At 39.8% G+C, this 20741-nt stretch overlaps 1 protein-coding gene across 5 annotated transcripts in view; it reads right to left on the bottom strand.

Annotated features, from left to right (window-relative positions):
* Positions 1-18394, bottom strand: part of HNRNPM (heterogeneous nuclear ribonucleoprotein M) — a 42164-nt gene extending 23770 nt beyond the window's left edge. For 2 of the 5 annotated variants that reach the window (XM_020978172.2, XM_020978176.2), the window contains exons 1-5: positions 18213-18394; positions 14062-14231; positions 6283-6335; positions 5356-5363; positions 5177-5270 (exon numbers count right to left, since the gene is read on the bottom strand). In XM_020978172.2, the coding sequence (XP_020833831.1) occupies positions 5177-5270; positions 5356-5363; positions 6283-6335; positions 14062-14231; positions 18213-18325 (438 nt within the window). In that variant the 5' untranslated portion in view covers positions 18326-18394. Of the gene's footprint in view, positions 1-5176; positions 5271-5355; positions 5446-6282; positions 6336-14061; positions 14232-18212 lie in introns of those variants that run through there. The other 3 variants (XM_078154207.1, XM_078154209.1, XM_078154208.1) reach the window with 2 other exon arrangements.
* Between the last annotated feature and the right edge of the window lie 2347 nt (positions 18395-20741).

Raw genomic sequence — 20741 nt, 5'->3', positions numbered from 1 at the left:
ATAAAATGATCGACCAATGTACTAGTGAAGTCTATGCCATCCCCTTGGGAGATAATGAAAAAGGAAATCTGACCATGCAGGAGAGCATGAGGATGACCTGGGTTCTCATTCTGGCCTGAGTACTAACCAGCCTAAACTCCTGAGTATTCAGCTTCCTTTTTATAAAATGAAGGTGTTGGACCAGATGGATTAAGATTCCTTCTAGCTCTAATATACTAGTCTCCCAATAATCAATGCTACAGGAGGCTCTTATACCCACCACTCATGTTTATAGTACAAAGCTTGAAAAGTGAGACCAATTCAAAGGATACAAACAGGCAGTTTCCAAATGAAGAGATTAAAGCTATCTATAAGGGGCAGCTAGGTGGCGCAGTAGACAGAGCACCAGCCCTGAAGTCAGGAGTACCCGAGTTCAAATTTGGCCTCAGACCAAACACTTGACACTTACTAGCAATGTGACCCTGGGCAAGTCACTTAACCCCAACTGCCTTAAAAAAAAAAAGCTATCTATAACCGATGAAAAAATGTTCTAAATTACTACTGATTAGAGAAATGCAAATCAAAACCAATTCTTAGGTACCACATCACACCTATCAGACTGGCTAACAAGACAACATAGGGAAATGATAAATGCTGGAAAAGTTGTAGGAAAACTGGAACACTAATGCATTATTGGTGGAGTTGTGAAATGATCCAACCATTTTGGACAGCAATTTGGAACTATGCCCAAAGGGTTATAAAAATGTATACACCCAGCACTTCTAAGGCTGTACCCCAAAGAGATCATACAAATGGGAAAAGGACCCACATGTACAAAAATATTTATAGCACCTCTTTTTGTGGTGGACAAGAACTGGAAATGGAGGGGAAGCCCATCAAATTGGAGAATGGCTGAACAAGTTGCGGTATATGAATGTAATGGAATACTATTGTGCTATAAGAAATGATGAACAGGCAGACTTCAGAAAAACCTGGAAATACTTGTATGGTCTAATGCTGAATGAAGTGAGCAGAACCAGGAGAACACTGTACACAGTAACAGCCATGTTGTTTGATGACTAACTTTGATAGACTTAGCTCTTCTCAGCAATGCAAGGATCTAAGACATCTCCAAAGGCCTCATGATGGAAAATGCTGTCCACATCAAAGAAAGAACTATGGAGTTTGAATGCAGATCAAAGCATACTATTTGCTATTTTTTTTTTGGTTTTGTTTTTTCTTTCTTGTGGCTCCTCCCATTCATTCTAATTCTTCTTTACAATATGTTTATTAGGAATGTAGGGAGCAGATAGGTGGCACAGTGAATGGAGCACCAGCCCTGGAGTCAAGAGGACCTGAATTCAAATCCAACCTCAGACGCTTCACACTTACTAGCTGTGCGACCATGGGCAAGTCACTTAACCCCATTACCCAGCCCCCCCCCAAAAAAAGAATGCATACGTAGAACCTATACTAGATTGCACGCCACCTTGAGGAGGGGAGAGAGATGGAGAAAATTTAAAACTCAAAAGCTTATGGAAGTGAAGGTTGAAAAGTAAAATTAAAGTGAGACCAAATTGACTCATGAAATACAAAGCTAATATAATCACAATACATTATAATTTTCCCACAACAACTCTGTGAGGCAGGTAACACAAATATTATTACCCCATTTTTGTTTTATTTTGTTCAGTCGTTTTCAATTGTGTCTAACTCTTCCTGGGTTTTTCTTGGCAGAGATACTGGTTTGCCATTTCCTCCTCTAGCTCATTTTACAGATGAGGAAACTAAGTGAAACAGGGTTGAATGACTTGCCCAGGTCACAAAGCTACTAAGTGTCTGAGGAAAAATTTGAAACCAAGAAGATGATTCTTCCTTGTGTCAGGCCTGGTACTCTATCCACTGCGCCAACCCCATTTTAGAGATGAGGCAACTGAGGATAAGGAAGGCTAAGTGACTTGGCCCAGAAAATATAAATATCTGAGGCATAATTTTATTCCAAGTCCTCTTCACTTCAAGTCCAATATTCTATCCACTAAATGCCACACTGCCTCTTAAAATTGGGGTAACAAAACCCAGTTTTAATTTCTCCCTTCTGATGACAGGGTAAAGTAGGCAGTTACGCAGGTCAGGTAGTTGCTTGCTGTAATAATCAAGGTTTAGGTAAGGGGATAAAGAGCTGAATCAAAAAAAATTAACAGTGAGAATGACAAGAAATACTAACAGGACCCGACACACAGAAGTGATCACTGAACTCTTTAGGGAATGAATGAATGAATGAATGAATACAGTTTTGCTCCATGGTATTACTTGTTTCACACAACAAGAGTGGCCTGAAGATGTTATGACTATAATAAATTGCCTATATGGTCTCTTCCAATTTTGATTCCATAATAAAAACAGCAATCAAAAAGCCCTCCCTTTTTTCTCCCATACAGCTCAGCAGCTCCATCGTCATTACTTTCTGCACAACCGTTTGGAGATAAATGTATTCAATTGACAGGTTTATGAAGGCTGGTTATTACAAGTAACTCTTTACCTGTACTCTTTTCTCTCTGAGAGATCAGACAGAAGACTTCCAGAGTACCACAAGCAGCCCAAATAATTTTTCCTATCCTCACTACTCTGTACTTTGAGATAACAAACACACTTATTCTACATTATCACAAAACTAAAACTGCTCTCTTCATCAACTGTCTTTTCTCAGTGTTCACCCCCTTTGAGCTCTATGTTGCATTTGACACTGACCATCCTGTTCCTAGACAATCTTTTTGTGACTTGGTTCTGTGACCTGTGACAACTGCTCCTCAGTTTCCTTTGCTGCTTCATCATCCTTATTCTGCCCTCTACATGGGGAATACCTCGATATTCCCGAGGGCTTTGTCCTGGGCCCCCTTTTCTCTCTTGGTGACTTCATCAACTCCTCTGGGTTTAATTATCCATCTCTTGTATATGACTTAGAGATCTATATAACGAACCCCAGTTAATCCCCTAAGCTTCAGGCCTACATTCAATGTCTCATTTAGATGTTTCAGACTGGACATGCCAGAGAGATCTTAAACTCGATTTGTCCAACACAAAATTTATTTTTCACTACCCTTCCAACTTCATCAACGTCTTCAACTTCTCACTCACTTCACATCTCCAATCAGGTGCCAGATCTTGCCATCCACTGAGGTAGATAGAGAGCTGTCTCTGGAGTTCAAATCCTGCCCCAGACACTTACTAGCCATGTAACCCCCAGGCAAGTCACTTAACCTCTATCAACTTCAGTTTCCTCATCTGTAAAAATGGGGATAATAATAACATCTATACCAATCAGGGTTATGAGGAGGATGAAATGAGATTATTTGCAAGGTGCTTAGCACAGTGCATGACACAGAGTAGACGCTATACAAATGCTAGCTATCATAATTATTTCTCTACTTGCACACTGGTTTCCCACTCAGCTAATTCTAATGGCCTCTTAACTGGTTTCTTTATCTTCCACATGGCTGACAAAATGAGGCCTGATCTTGTCACTTCCCTACAACCTATCTGCTGTTTAGCTCCTTCACAATCTGGCCCCAACTTATCTTTCCGGCCTCAATGCACCATTACTCCTCACCTCATATTCTGCCATCCATCCAAACTGGCCTTCTCTCTATTTCTCACACAACACTCTATCTCTATGCCTGGAACACATTCCCTTCCCAATTCTTACCTACAGAATCCATCTCTTCATTCAAGTTACAGCTCAAGAAACACTTTCTCTACGAAACCTCTCCTGATCTACACCCTCCCAACTGCTGATGCCTTGCTTCACTATCTACTATCTATTCTCTTTTTCGTTACTGGGCACGTACATTCACACGCATATTTGTTTCCACTAAGAACGTAGGGATTGTTTCATTCTTTGTATCCCAAGCCTGGAGCACTGTGCCTGGCACCCAACAGCTGTTTAATAAGCCATTATTGATTGATTCTCTAAGTCAGCGATAAAAATTTTAAATAGCAGAGGTGCAAAAACAGATCGAGGGGCACTTCACTGGAGACTTCCTCCTAAGGCCATGACAAGTGCTTCGGGCCCTAGCTACTACTTCTGTACAATGAGTGGGGCTGGACTAGATGGACTCTGAGGTCCCATTCAACTCCTGATCAAAGATCCTGTGAGTTCTGCCTTACATGCTTTAATAGCACCCGCTTCCCGGGGTTTTGTAAAGATAAAATAAGCTAACATTTGTAAAGTGCTTAACATAATGCCTGACACACAGGAGGTAATTAAAAAACAAAAATCAATACCCCCCCAATACCACCTTGTACTTTTTTTTTTGCCTCACTTATTCTGTACATACTTATATATACTTTTTGCTTTCCCCATTAGATACATGCAAGCTCCTTATAAAGACTGTTTTTGGCACCAAGGACAGTGCTTGGCACTTAGGGGTTTTAAACAAATAGTTAATTTCATTGCTGACTGAGAGAGGAAAGCAGAAATATAATTTGAGTTCCCTCAGCAGCAGGCCATTTAATCTGTGCCTGCCCCTAAAATGAATCTAACAAATATAGAAAAGAATCTGGTTCAAGTACCAAGGAAAAAGGCATTCTCAGATCAGGTAAAGCACTATCAATAGTAAAGCATTTGTAATAAAGAACCACACAAAATAGACCCCCAAATGTGACACTGACAAATTATTCAGAAAACAGGTGAGATAATGGATCAAAAGCTGCAGACAAGAAGGGTAAAACTCAAGGGAGGATGGCAAAATGATACCAAGTATATGCTGGCTCTTAGTATTACGAAGTCAGTTCCTTGCTCAGGGACTCACAAAATCCTATCAGAAGGTGTCTAGTGACCCATCAAGGTTTGGTTTAGTCCCCTAAGTGGGCATTGGTACTACTGTTTAGGATTGGACCAGGATGAGAGACGGAGGATTATTCTCAAATCTGCTGAAAATATACCAGGGACTGGAGCTTTCTGTGAATTTGCAGTCTAGGTTCATTTAGAGGCAGCATGGTATAGCAGGAAGGGCACTGGACTTAAGTTAAAAGACTTGGGTTTAGATCCTGCCTCTGACATTTACTAGTTACCTAAATGACCCATCAGGAAAACGGAGTGGGAATATTTCCAATTAGATATCTCATGAATGTGAAGTGCTATAGAAAAATGTCACTCTTAGGTTCCATAAATTAATATTAGAGGTACTAAAAATCTTACTTCTTTGACTTTCAGAGGTCTTCCACTCAGACTATGCTTGTTCAAAACTTCAGCAGCTTTTTTCATGCTTTCTTCCATCTTGAATTCAACAACACTATAAAGAATATCAAAAAGATATGAATGGAATGTCTTGTAACTTTGAAAACCCAATCACCAGCAAGTAATTAAAGAATACTTACGCGCATCCCTTTAGATGCAGCCACACCAACCAGAAGGGCAAGGAAAGAGAAAAAGAAAAAAAAAAAGAAAGTAAGTGCAAAGAAAACCATTTTTTTTAACAAACTAAAAATAAAGTTCACATAAAATTAGTTTAAAAATTAGCCCTTTTAAGGGGGAAGGTGACAGAAGAAATATCTTACCTATCCTTCCTTACTAAAAGCTGGACTCCATGATATCCTAGCTTCTACACATTACCAGGGTTGCCTTGTAGTTTCTGAAGTTATAATAAGCAGACCTAAATTCAGGTTCTCCAAGAACACTCCACAAACTTTAGATCTGCTCCCCTCTGTAATCAATCAATTCCTTATCCTACTCATCCTAAATCCGTCCCTTCAATACATTAAATAAGCTTGTCCTATTGATTCTTCTAAGCCATCCTATTACGCTCGACAGAAAATAGTTTAATATCTATTTGCCAATTTTAAACGTTCAAGTTTTAAGTATATGATTTATGCTTTACTGGCACAAGGGCAACTTTTCAGAAACATTTTTTCACACAACTTACAAATTCAGCAAACAACCAAAAATAACATTTTCTAGAACAAGAACACACGTTTTACATTAATATGCCACCGCCAGAGTTCCATGCATAATTCACACACAGCCAACTCCTCTATTAACAAAGAGACGATGCTACTATTGGTCCCCAGGTACCCAAGTTAAACATCCAAACAGAATGCCAAAAAGCTCTTTGGACAACCATTTGGAGCAGTGGGGCCCCCATTTGCAAACCCTCCCCATCCCCTTTCAAAAGTATGGCAATGTCGAATATTACCTATTGGTAACATAGCACTCGCTACCTTCCTGAATTCATTCCACTCCACGCCACCATACAGTTACATTTGTCATGTAGTAAATCCACAGAAGAAATTCTCTCAAACACTTACCCTTGACTTTCCTTCAGCGTCCATTAAGAGCTCCACGTATGTTACCTCACCAACTACAAATCAGATTCCAGACGACACATATACCAAGGGAGAAAAGCCAAGAAAACAATGGGAATTTAGAACAATCATCAGCAACCTTGTATGGAGCCTCTGCCTTATAAGAAAGCCCAGAAACACTCCATATTCTCTAAACCACCAAGCTAGGCATTACAGGTGTGCAGTAAAGGTAGATAAGACTAGTTTAACAATATGTCCTTGATTTTCCTCCCACCACAAACAAACAATTTCCACAGACTTCCTTCCATGATATCAATTTCCTGTCTGGAATACTCATTCATGACTAGAGGCAATCCAAATCTGTAGGAAATATGTCTGCACATTAACTTTTTGGGGAAGGGAGGAAAACACATTTTGATGGCTATTTAAAGAATGCAGGTGAACAGTACATATTAGAATGCCACTAAACAGAAGATTCAAATGAGCACACAGATCTTGGCTCAGCACTTACTCTGGAAACAGGGTTCAACTGGTTTGCTACAAAACCACAAAACCAGAGCAGCATCTAGATTCTCTTCAACGAATCATGATAGGCATTTATTTAATCCTGCTGCTTTCAACATTTCCCTTCAGGTGACAGAAATTTAATACTCACTTTACATCTACAGCAATAAGCCTTACACAATTCTGATCTTTACAAAGGCCAAAACCAAAGAGCATTTCAAAAAGCTAATTCTGCAGATTTTCCTCGAGGTTTGGATTGCCAATTCATGACCACCATAACCAGACTGTTTACCACCAAGAATACAACTACCAAAATGGCTGCTGAGTTTGAAGGAGATGGCTTACTGAAACTATAATTTTTAAAATCTGGCTAAAAAAAATCAGGTAGTCTATCTGTAAGCCAAGGGTTTTTATCCCCCACAAAGTTTAAAGAATATTAGTTTAAAGAATATAGTGCCAAAGACCAAGTTTATCTTTGTTTGGTTTTGAACATTTCCACAAAAGTACAAGTTTAGAGGGGGCTAGGTAACAAGCTACTCATGTTTCATATCCTTCCTTCATAGGATAGTTAAGATAAACATTTCTGAATTTGATATGACAAACTATTTTAAAAGTCAAAGAAAAACACTAGCATTTTCTCAGAAGAAAGAAACATCTTGCTTTCCAAAATACAGTCAATAAAATTAAGTCCTAACTGATATAAAGTGTTCATGGTCAAGACAAGCAAATGAGTCCAAGTCTAATATCCAGGGTACTTAATCCCACCTAAAGTCTCCTAGAACAGCTAAACTGACAATACTGTGTGCCAAAAGCAGAGAAAGAGATGACTAGAGGAAAAAGAATTTTCAAAAATCAATGGACCTTGTGACAAAGTTTAACTTTTTGCAAATATGCACTGGTTTATGTATAGCATAAATTGAAAAATGCCCAAGCATTAACAAAACAAGTCCAGCCAAAAGCCTAGGTACACTTTATTAAATTTAGATGGCCCCAATTTTACCATCTGAAATAAAAACAAAAACAAGTCCCTGAGGCCAATTTTTTTCAATTGCCATTCATTTCAACAGCAGCAGCCATTAGAGGACCAACAGCCCTTGTCTCTATTTTAATGACATATTATGTCAAACTGATTAAGACGAACCCCCAAGTTTATTAACAATAAGAACATGCTCAATTTACCAGTGTCCTTAAAAAAAAAAGGAAAAAAGAATCACAAGGTCTGACTCAAGTCAGCTATAACTTACTGCCAGATTTCAAATACTGGTACAAGTTAAAGTCAGTGTCCATGTTCACCATAAACCTTTTACAGAACTATGTGACTGCTAGCTAAAAGCCAAGACCAATCTATCCAAACCATACCTCCTTCCATGGTCACATAAACATTTTATAACACTCTTTTCTTCTAGATTACAAATGAAATAGAAGGCTACTCATTTATTTCATGTAACTTTTGATTCAACAAAATTCTACCTTTAGTTTCTAATTATTTTGAGATTTAATCAGAAAAGGGCTAGATTAACTCAGTTCTCATTCAACATCTTCAAAACAATGAGGTCTCAGCGAAACTTTAGAAGTTTTACCCTACAAGAGAATGGTTTTAAGAAGGCTTCTTGAAGCTAGGTTAGACTTTAGCAAATTAATAGCCTTTGTTTTATATTTAAGAGTACTTTAGCCTAGTAGTTAAAAGTACTTAGATGAATTTAAAAATAAAATTTGCTAAAGAATCCACAAAAACTTTTGATTTAAAAATGTTTTCTAGTGGAAAGGACAGACTCAGCAACTGACTTTGGTAACAATTCCAGATAAAAACCAATGTGCTCCTCTCCCCAGAACAGTTGCTGGTACATAGTAAGCACCTAATAAATGTATGAATGCACATTTGCTTTCTTCTTTCCCCCCTCTTTCCATGTGGGCTGGGCTGGAATTGCTCTAGTAGCTACATAAGTACTGGTGTTTATTAATGTTTAAGACTGTATCCAGTTTTAAGGATTATGCAAAAGCCAATTCTATGACAACTAAATCCTGCGATAAAAAGAACCTGAATACAAGATTCTGAAAAACCCCAAAGATGGCCTCCTTTATCGTGCATTTTTTTAAAATGGAAATTAAACAGATAACTAAAACCACTTTCTCACTGGGAGAATCAATGAAATCTTGTTGCTACAAGCAATATACAACCCAAATCAAAGAACTGAGACAACTATTATTTGTATGAATCTTAAATGTACAAAGCTGACAGTATTTCCCAGCTCTGATTAAAAAGGGATATGCTTCCCCTTTTCTTCCTCAGTCTGGAATGAGATGAAGGAAGGGATGTAATGTAGACAACACAGTGTCACTGAAGAGAGTTCTTATTAAGTACAATAAAAATCTACCAGAGATTTTATGGACAAGGGATATACTGTGGAAAAAAAAAACCACCCAAAACCAACAAAAAAACCCAGAACACACCTCTCACCTCAAAAGTCAATTATCCACACCCAATATAAAGCAGACACGGTTTAAAACTGGCTTTAGAATGCCTTTTCTGGGGACTCACAATATGTGTGACAAAATAACTTAAATCTGCCCATGACAGTTTGACAGAATATAGAAAGCTGAAGTAAAAGCTTCCTTTCCCCCAAACCCTAAGTAGGGATAATCACACCCTTCACAATGATCCAAAGGGTCAAGAACATAATGTTACAGATGTGTGTGTGTATGCGTATGTGCATTTCCAAATAGTGGACCCCAATTATAGGACTCAGCCTAATTCCTACTGGGCAGCAAGCTAGACTTAATATTATTAAGGAAAACTGTGTAGAGGAGTTAAGTAAAGAATAATGTTAGCTCTGCCCTATAAACTTTCAATGTAGATAAAATGTAAATTTAAACATTTTGCTAATCTAACCGTGCCCTGGATATGTTCATGAGTGTGCTTGTGTGCCTGTTTTCAGCCAGTAACAACTTCAAATTTATTAAGAACACTGCACAAATTTTATTAGGGGAGGATTAAGCACTTCAATAAACAAATCTTTGCTTACCGAGGTAAACTGGCCACTGCTATATGTGCTATTGAGAATAAATACTACTGACTTGCCTTCTTTTCTTCCTCAGACTGTGATCCATGAAGAACTTACTGGTGGTCCACAGTCCTGCCTCTGCTCCATCTGCCCCATTCCCCAGATAGTCCACGTAAGCTAGATGCTAAGAGATGAGTATTCTTCATCCAGGGATAGAGATTTTACAATCTCATTCTCATACAAACCTTATAATGTTCTATAACTGCTAGCTATTAAATCTAAAAGTTTCCTAGATCACCTTTAGCTCAAATAATCTAATATTCTTTTTACTCAGTTCTAATACTCAAACATTTCAAAAGACATACCTCATTTAAAAAAAAATACTTAAAATCAGGTCAACTCTTGAAATTTTAAGGGAATTTTAAAATTGTTTTTGTAAAGTTGCTTGTTTAACTTTTCCAACCAGTATCCTTGTTGCTGGTACCAGGACTGGTTAGTCCTGCTCACTCTCTCTATTCAGCAAAAACAGAAAGAATGAGAATCTCATCCAGGAGAGGGTAAGGGCAGTCAGGTAGTCAAAAGAAGTGTTTTGGGTAGCTAAACCTTCATCTTATCAGACTCTAAATCTAAGAAAGAGAAGGGCACTGGTAAAGGAAAGTGGAGAATGTTTCTAATCCTTCCAAAAGGCCCCTAGCCCTCTTCCAATTCCCAGCTGTCTGTCAGTGGGGAACACTGTTCTATGAAACTTCCTTTTTGAGCAATATGATTACTGGTAGCTGTACTTTCAAGTCTGCCAAAAATCCTTCTTTAATGGAGAAAGATTCTAAGTCACATAAAGTCCCAACTCTCCAAAAGTCTAATTATTAAGAATATTCTGTAATTTCTCATGTCATTATTAATAATGTAGAACTTTTAACATAATTAAAAGAAATAAACAAATGACCAACATTCAGAAAATAGACTGCAAATAAAATATTTTGATTACTTAAGCCATGCAAATCATCAAGGAAGGACCCAAAGACCTAAAAAAACTAGAAGAAATAAGATCAAAACAGCACAATATGTAGTGTGGGCAATTAGTCTGAGTAAAAAAGGAAAACTGATTCATAGCATTAATGCCAGGTTCATTTAAGGCTAAGAGGATCAGCTATACTGCTTTAATATTTACAGGTTAATTTTTTAAAAAGGTCAACAAGGCTAAATTAATACTCTATCTTCACCATCAACCAAAGCTACAAATTACAATGGTCTGTTTTATTTATGGACTCTTAGAGGTCATGCCTAAGAAAAATGCTAACACACAATTATTTGTCTTATAGATTAGCTCAATATAATAAATAGGTAGATCTATGGGAAGAAAGTTAAAATGGGGGGGGAACGAACACACACACACACACACACACACACACACACACACACACACACTCTCTCTCTCTCTCTCTCTCTCTCCAAGAAGGATGTCAAAGCAGTGTAGCCTTAACGTGACATCACTCTTGAAAAAAAGAACCCAACTCTGCTCAGCATTAGGTAGTATGTTATACTAGTCCAAAGACTTCAGTTTAGGGTCCCACTTCTGTGTCTCAGTTTCCTCATCTACAAAATGGGGATATTTTCAGCCCTATCTCCTATGTGTGGTAATCAAGTGATATAATGTATCCAAAAAGTGCTTTGTAAATAAGGCACAATGTTAACATGACCTATTATCTGGTAAGAAATTATTTCACATTTTCAAGTCAAGAATGCCTATAATTCTTATTTTCATTCCATTAGTTGTGTGACTAAAAGTAGTAGTTGACCCTAACCAGGGCCAATACTCTAAATACTTCTCAATGAATTGTGGCTTGTTTTATATAAACCAAACCTCTTTTGTTACTATATACAACTATCACATGCTAAATCTTTTCTAATGCTTTTATATTAATGTATTATCTGTATTTCTATACTGAGCAATAACCAATTTTCATAAAATGTACTGGCAACACGTATAAAGCACTTCTGCAAAAAAGATCTGTAATCACTGAAGAATAACTTTTGGGATGGTAAGATGTGGAAAGAAAAAAGGGTTCCTAGACACCTCTCAATAGAACAGTTTATCTTTTAAAGAGTCATTTGGTAGGTAAACATGGAAAAAAATGGTTATTTTTGTATTCAAATTCTCTTTTAGACTCCACACACTGAAACTAGGTATACCATTTAAAAAACCAACTTTCATTCTCTTTCTTATGAACCCCTTTACCAAAAGTCCAATACTGCTGACAGTTATTTAGTTCAACAGCAAATTCATTAACCAATACAGGGGAGCTCTAAACAAGAACATTTTATGGTTCATTAAAAATATTGATTTACTGCACACCTGTAATTCTAAATTTCACCACCAAAAAAATACACAAAATGACTGAACCGGGCATTCAAAGCAATGCACCAGGGGACTATGAGAACCAGTTTGGAGAAATCTGAGTAAACCACCGTGCCGTCTCCATACTTGATATATCCAATGCAAAATGGCAAATTGAGGTGAACTGCTTCTACATCCAGACACTTCACTGTTGCTACTAGCTTTAGATCTTCCAAACTTAATTGCTGAATGGTAAAGCAGTCAAAATGTCACCTACTTTCTCCATTAGGTCCCAAAACTGGTTCACACACTCCTAAAAAATGAAAAATTGGGCCTGTAGTCTCTTACAGAGCTCTAACAATTACATTTTCAAAGCTACATTCCTGGTTCTTGGAACTACTATACCTTATGTATCAAAAGAAAATATCAATTCAGTGGTTCAAACAAATCACAAGAGCACAATTTTGGGAGTGATTCCAAAGACTAGTTAGAATAAGACCCAACTGTACTGTACAGCAATTCTAAACAGTGTTGAAGCAGCAGTCCCAAAAACCAAGAACAATGCATCTGGGATATAACATGACAAGTCCTTCAGACAAAATGAATAAATTTCACTGTTGCCCTAGGAGCATGGCAGGAATGATTTGGCTGATCAAGGCAGGAAAACAAATCTCACACCCAACATTTTTCCATCCATGTTATCTGGAGAGAAACCACATAATACTTGGAACGGCATTTATAGTACTTGGGGAAAAACCATATAAAGATATTCATATTGCCTAATAATATTTCTTGCATATCATGGTTAAATTCAGTTACAGTGCAGTACTCTCTGTGATCATTCATAACTGCAAAACCAAATGTGATGAAACCTAACCATACCAAAATGGCCAACCACAGCAACGTCAGTTCATATAATTTAAACTATTACCAGTTTGAAAATCAAGCTCACACATTCAATATGAATGTCTCCACCCACCCCACCCTCAACCCAATACCCTGCAATCCTTCAAGAAAACCCATTACCTGTAACTTGACTAATTTGTCTCTAGGAAAGGAAAGTTCAAAACAATATACAAAATTTGTTTTTCCCACCCTCTACCAACACTTTATTCTAGAACAGGGCCCAAGCGACCTCTTATCTGAGTGCCACTAGTAAGGTCAAACCACTTCTATAAATAGTAACAGGAATAAGAACACAGAAAGAAAAACGAAAGGTAGGGAAAGGAGAACCTGGGATAGAAGGCAGAGAAAGTGGACACGTAAAAGGGTGGAAAATGGATCAAAAACCAAACACCATCAAGAAAAGTCAGATGCTGCATGGTAACAGTGCTGCTTAGGCTGCTTACCCCTATTCTAGAGGAAATTACACTTAAATTTAAAAGTTGTTACCAGGGCCACAACCACTAATCATCTGGAGGCACTAAATTTCAAACAGATGCCTATTTTAAGCCATCAAGTCTCCATTCTACTTTGCATTTTACATAAAAATGGCTATGGAATGTTTTTCAATTTAGACCAAGAACAAGTCAAGCTACTGAATTGTGATTCCAGGAGAGACATCCACTTGTACCAGGATCAGCAAACTACCTTGCCCAACTGCATTAAAGGCTTCAAAAATCCTCACTAATGTAGATAATTCAAAAAATATTCCCTAAGACAAAAAGGCCCCTTTCAAACTTAATCGAAGCCCTATAATCCATATTTAGCCAATAGTATCATTTGTAGGTCAAGTGACCACACAAACCACTCTCTTTGACACGCAGTTGCATGACCATGAAAAACCAAAAAGGGCTTTACTCTAAAGCCTAGACAAAAAAAACCACTTTATCTACCCCAAACAGCCTCAACTGACAAAAAGATTAAATTATAACCAAGGAAATAGCCATAAGGAAAGATGACAGACCAACCTTTTACCCTACTCAACACCAATACCATTACCTTTTTCTTTGACCAGGTCTTTAAGGGACTGCCATTTCACATCAAATGGTATATTTGTAATGAAGGCTCTGTATCTTTTAGTAGGGTTGGCATAGGGTTCAAATCGATTCCCTCCTCTTTTCACATTTTTCTCCTTCCTCTTCTCATTTTGACTTGATCGTTCACCTTCACTGTATTAGAAAGAAAAAATACACTTGTAAGTGTAAGGCATAAATGAACATCTTTACATTTGTACTTAAAGTCGTTACACTCATTTTTGATCTGGTAGAATTATCTAGTATCAAACTATGGTACTACACACACACACACACACACACACACACACACACACACACACACACACACACACACACACACACACACACACACACGACTGAGAGCTATCTACTAACCCTGACCTAAGAAACCAAAACACTTCCTCCTTCCCTCCCATCTACTTTTCAGCTAGGGAAACCAAAGCGGAAAAACTACAGCAATTGAATACCACTGGAAAGGACTGTAGAGAAACAATCTCATGGGTAGAGAGAGTGGAGGCTACTTACAATGTACCTTTAATATAGCACATGACTTACTCCTTCCCCTCAAATACCTTTGTTTTCAAACTATTTATTTACTTATTTTTGCATCATGTACTCTTTGCACTGTGTGGGGGATCTAAAGCTTTTATTTGTTTACACTCAGGAAAGAACCAAAATTTAAACAAACAAAAAAAACACACCAAATTTCTTACTATACATTTTAGAAACAAGATCCAAACATTTCTTTTGTCACACACAAAATTCTATAAATCTGATCAATCTTTCTTGGATTTCAAAGATGCCGCTGCTGCCTCCACCATACGTAGATCCCACTGAGCACCATCCATGGCTTTCCACACATCTCTCTGTAACCAGTGGCATGCTTTTATGAAACAGCTAGCTTAGAATAAGAGGCTTATGGTCATGGAATAGTTTTTGCTGTTTAGTTATTAGGCCCATATAATTCTGGCCTCATCAGGACACCATCCTATACAAGATAAATGGTTTGAACTTACTTTATACTTTATGTACTTTTTTTAGCCATTCATTCCATTACAGCACACCAAAGACTTTTCTTCCTCAGTGTAGGTATAAACTACAGGTACTTAATATCAGTACACAAAAGCAATTAGCTACAGTATTAAGACAGATTAAGCTTGTCCCACAACATTCTCCGATTCATTCAGAAGCAGTATTAGAGGACCTGTTAATGGAGACAGGCTAGGCAGAAAACAGAGCACAGAAATTTATGCGTGGCCCCCACCCCCACTCCCCATCAGACCACAAAGTACAGCTAAGGGTTACAAAACTAGGCTGGGATTCAAGGAAAAGTGAAACTGAGGGTTTGGACCCTTAATCCTTCCCCGACTCAAAACCGAGCAAAACTTTTCAAGGTCAAATGCTGGCTACAGGGGGGTTAAAGGTTCTCTTTAGCCACAGACCACCACCTCTCTATCCCTTAACAAACCCATCAAGCACATATACACCTGGGGGTGTATATTCAAAGGCTTGGCATACAACAAAAACAACAGTACGTCTAATTAGATTCTGAAAATTACTGTAATAATTAGATACATATTTCATGCTATGTCACAAAATGTCTTCCCACACTATTCACTTCTTTGTTACAGAACAGTATAAGGAAATGATTTCAGCTAAAAGAGAATAGCTAAGATTTAAAGGCATTTTATCCTGACCACCTATCCTAGTCCCTAACAAGTGCTGGTTTTCTGGTTTGGAGCTGATACTTTATCATATGCATAGTCTTTCAGGAATAAACTCACAGCACATAATTCCTACAGGTTCAGCACCATCACTAACAACCAATAGGTGATGGGAAAGGCAATTTGCTTATGATGTAACCAAAACCTTCATTTAACATTTCTGGGTCTTAAGTTTCTTTACCTTAAAAAAAAAATTCTAACTCTTTTCTAGTTGTAAAAATCTTGTATTGTGAACACGAATTTGAGAGGTTTTTTTTTTAATAAATAAGATCATACATTGGGCTTTAGCTCATTTTGTTACTGAAATTCAATATTTGTTACCAAGTTAAATCATACACATCCCCTTTATGACTTCCTTTAAAGTATAATCACATACTGCCCGCTTAAGCAAAACCAGAACAAAAGCTAGCTTATCTGTCATTCTATAAAAATGATTATTAATTTAAAATAATTTCATGTAATCTCTAGTTTCTAACTGAAATACTGAAAAATGCCTAATTTCAGAGAGACAGTTATTCTCAGAAGTTGGGTAGAAGAGTGCAGAATTTCAGGAGACACAGACAAACAGGACAGTGTCGGTACTACCATATTAGATTTAATTATTACCTTAAAAAACCCCAAACTGCACGTAACAGATTCATGGTTTCACATATGATTGCTTTTCTGCTCTTCTTTAAATACAGAAATGTTGATACTTAAGTTTACGTTGAACAAGAAAGGCAAGGTTAGGGATGAAATAGCAAAGCCAAAATTCAAATCCAAGTGCTTTTCCCACTACACCACACTACCAACAGCCTATGGTAGTGAACAAAGTTCTTCAAGTGCCTTTAATCTGCTTCCAGGGACTTTACAAAAGAAAATCATTCTCCTACCTCCTTTCCTCAAAGGCTGGAAAAAGGAATTTAAGAACTGTACTGGATTATTACACAGTAATCCATCATGAGTGTTTTTGCTTTAAAAATTTCATTAAGATTAATTCCTCTTATGAAAAAAGCAAACTTTTTAAAAGTCCCAGGTGAAATGGTAGGCCAGCCTTTATGCTTTCAAGTTACCATCAGATTATCTTTACATTAGAGAAACGCTGCTGCAGTCACAAATTCATCTATTTTCTCATGCTCAGGATTTAAAACGCAGTTTAGCAACTCAGGGAAAATAAACAGAAATTAGGTCATCTAATTGTATCAAGGCTTTTTGAAGATCCAAGGTAAACAGCGCCCTACCTCCCTACCCCAACTGGCAGGGGGAGCCAGGAAAAAGGGTTAAAAGGAGAAGACTTGAAACGAGGACAAGGCGAATGAATTTTGAGATTATCTCGTCCAACCTCTTTCTTCTCAGAGGAAACTAAGGCCCAGAGAGCGAACTGCCTTAAATCACACAAGTATTAAGTAGCACAGCAACTGAATCCAAACCCTTACGCTAAATCCAGGGGATCTTTGGGTACAATGACCGGGCCAGAGGGTGGGGATAAAATGCGGAGAGAGCAGTCTTCCCGGGCAGCAGAGCGGGGTGCAGTCCGAGGGGGGAGGGAGTGGACAAAAAAAGTAGAGCGCCCTTGCGAACGGCCTGTCCCTGGGCGGCGAGCGCCCTACCTTCCCCCTGAGTAGCCCGGCGCTAGGGTCTGAGCACAAAGGCCGCTTCGTTTTCTCATTTGCAAGTGGGGGAAATGAGCCGGGCCTAAAGCCACGCGGGGAAGTTGAGAGGAGGAGATTCGGGTGTGGGGGGGGTGTTGCAGAGGGGAGAGGCGGAGTCAGGGAGAGGAAAAGGGCGCGGGGGAGAGCGGGACTGTGCGGGGGGTGGGGGAGAGCGGGACTGTGCGGAGGGAGGGGGAGCTCTCACGGGAACGTGGATCAGAGGCGCGCGAGGAGATGGGGGAGTGCGGCGAACACACATAGAGGGAAAATGGGGCCTCGTGGGAAGGCTAGACCAGTCCGCGCGTGGAGAAAGAAGGATGGAGCCTCGTGGGGAGAAGGGTCATGGGCCTGCGGGGGAGGGGGTGGATGAGGCTCCGCGGGGATCAAGACCGCGCATGTGGGGAGGGTGAAAAAGGATAGGGTCTGTGGGAGGAAGAATGGGGCCGCGTGTGTCGCGTTGAGGGGAGGGGGATGGGGCCGCTCGCGGGTGGAAGAGGAAAAGGAAATCAAGTCGAGGCTATGGGGAGGGTACGAGGACGGAGGGGGATGCCGGGGCCCCGTGGGCAGCTGGAGGCTGCGCAGGGAGCCGGACGGGGGCTGTGGCCTCGCGGGGTAGGAGGAGGGTGGGACGGGATCGGGATCAGAGGCCTCGCGTAGAGAGGAGAGGGAGCCCAGCTAACGGAGCCGGGGCTGCGGGGAACGCCAGGCGGCACAGGCCCAGGTGATGTCAGGCGCCTCCCCACGGAGCCCCAGGCCCGAGAAGGACGAAGAAGCCTCACCTTTTGGGGGTCGGAGTCCCGTTCCCGCTTACTATTCCAGGCGCACCGCCCTCCTCCTCCATTTTGGATTCAGTCGCCGCCACCTCCACAGCCGCTTCCACCCCTGCCGCCATTTTCTCCGCTTCTGGGCTTTGTGTGAGGGAGCGGGCAGGAAAGTACTGCGCCTGCGCACTCACGTGACACCGAAGAGGTCCAATAACGCTTGAGCGAGGCCCCACCTTCTACCCTTACTTATATCCCTCGGTTTGCCCCGCCCCACTTCTGCGCAGGCGTAGAGCCGAGGGTGAGTCGCGTCTGTGCTTGCTTTCCCGTTTTCAGTTCTGTTCATAGGTTCATACATTTAAAGCCACTTAAGGTCATCAGTGACCTTAAAGATTATCTGGTCCAAAACTCTCACCTTACAGAAGAGGAATCTATGGCTCTGAGAGTTGAAGTAATTTGCCTTGTCATACAGGTAGCAAATAGCTATCTGGGATTGGAACCCAAGCCTTCTCATCTCAAATGCTGTGACCATTCCACACCACCTGTCTGAAGTTGTTAAAAGTTTTTTGAGAGGATCTATGCTTTAGGAAAATCACTTGGGCAGCTAAATGGAGGGTGGACTGCAATGGGAAAAGAATTGAAGCAGGGAGATAACCCCTTGAAGCAGAAGGTGATGAGGGCCCACACCAGAGTGGCTGTGTAATTGGAGAGAAGATGGAAAATGAAACATGTTGTGAGGATGAAAATAAGACACGGCGACAAATTGGATACGTGAGGCAAGTGGTGGCGGGGGGGGGGGGGGGGGGGAGGCAAGAATGACAGTGAAGTAGCAAGCCTGGGTAACTGGATGATGTTGATCTCAACAGTAACAGTAAAAGTGTGAAGAGGGGAGGATTTGGAAGCAAAGACAATACATTCTGTTTTGAGCATGTTCAAGTTAAGATGCCTACGGGACTATAATTTTAAGATGTCCAACAGACAGTTGGTGATATGAGATTGGTGCACAAGAGGAAGGTTAGTGCTGGTTAGAGACATCTGGGAATCATCTGCATAGAGATGATAATTGAACTCCTGGGAGCTGATATGCTCACCAAATGAGGTACCATAAAAGAAGAGAAAAGGGCCCAGGACAAGGCCTTGGGGGATACCTGTGGTTAGTGGGTATGACTTGGAGGAAGAATGAACAAAGGAAATTAGAAGAAATATCCAAGTAGGGGAACTGGGAGAGAGTAGTGTCACTGAAAAAAAAAATCTAGAGGACAGAAGAACCAGAAAAGTGATTGATGGTCAAAAATGAAAGAGTTCAAGAAGGATGAGGCCTGAAAACTGGCCATTAGATTGGACTGTTATGATCACTAGTAATTTTGGAGGTTGGGGTTTCTGGCCAATGGAAATAGACAGCTAGATTAAGAGGGTTTACAAGAAAGCAAGAAAGGAAATGGAGGCATTGATTGTACATGGTTTTCTCAAGGAATTTAACCACAAAAGAAAGCAGAAATATAGGATGTCAGCCAGCAAACTGGTCCCACCTCTCTGCCTATTCTCCAAAATGGGACCTGGAGCTCCAAACAGGCTTCTATTGGACCAGAAAATGCTCATATCCTTTTAGTTCAGAGTCCAATATCTCCCTTCTTCAGAAGAAATCAAGTCTAATTCTTCTAAGTTATGATGGGGATGTGAAGGTCTAATGGAAGATTAACTGGGCACCTGGGCTAGGCATTGAACAGCTAGATTTGTGGTTACAGAATGTCACAGCTGGAACACACCTTAATGACCATCTTTTTTAGAGGAGGAAACTGTCTCAGAGAGGAGAGAGGATTTGAATACAGGCCACATAGAAGTTACCTCGATGCTGACAAAATATTTGATAGTCTCTCTTGATGACTGTTTTGGAAAAGATGAAGGAGACAGACAGTCCAGGACCTACCCAGGTTTCTTGACACCTTACAGCAGTGCTTTCTCCACTAGCTCTATGCTTCCCTTTGGGCCAGCCATTCTTAGAACATGTTAATTGACTCTACACTGAAGTATTCCTCAGGAAGATAATCCAGAGTTTCCTCATTTTTTCATGAGACTTCAAGGAACCTCATAAGCCATCTATTGTTGGGGAAAAAATTTTACCTCTACAACATACCCAATCAATAGTTACCAGACCTTTGCTTAAATATGTCAAGTGAAGGGGAATCCACAACCTGAGACAAATTACACTTTTGGATAGATCTAATTTTTAAGTTACTCCTTATATCAAGCCTAAGTTTGTCCCCTAAGTCTTCTTTAGGCTCCACATGACTCAGTTGGGGCAGCTAGGTGGTTCAGTGGACAGAGTACTGGACCTGGAGTCAGGAAGACCTCAGTTCAGATCTGGCCTTAAGACACTCACTAGCTGTGTGACCCTGGGCGGGTCACTTAACTTCTGTTTACCTTAATCCACTGCAGAAAGAAATGGCAAACTATTCCTGTATTTTGGCCAAGAAAATCCCAAGTCGAGTTGGACACAACTGAACAACAAGCACTATATAAATGTTATTATCATCATTCTTTCTTTTC

Source organism: Phascolarctos cinereus, unplaced genomic scaffold (assembly GCF_003287225.1).
Source record: "Phascolarctos cinereus isolate Bilbo 61053 unplaced genomic scaffold, phaCin_HiC Scaffold_4;HRSCAF=312, whole genome shotgun sequence".
In the NCBI taxonomy this organism is placed as follows: domain Eukaryota; kingdom Metazoa; phylum Chordata; class Mammalia; order Diprotodontia; family Phascolarctidae; genus Phascolarctos; species Phascolarctos cinereus.
The sequence above is the reverse complement of the archived record's forward strand: the minus strand, read 5'-3'. Positions and strand labels throughout refer to the sequence as shown.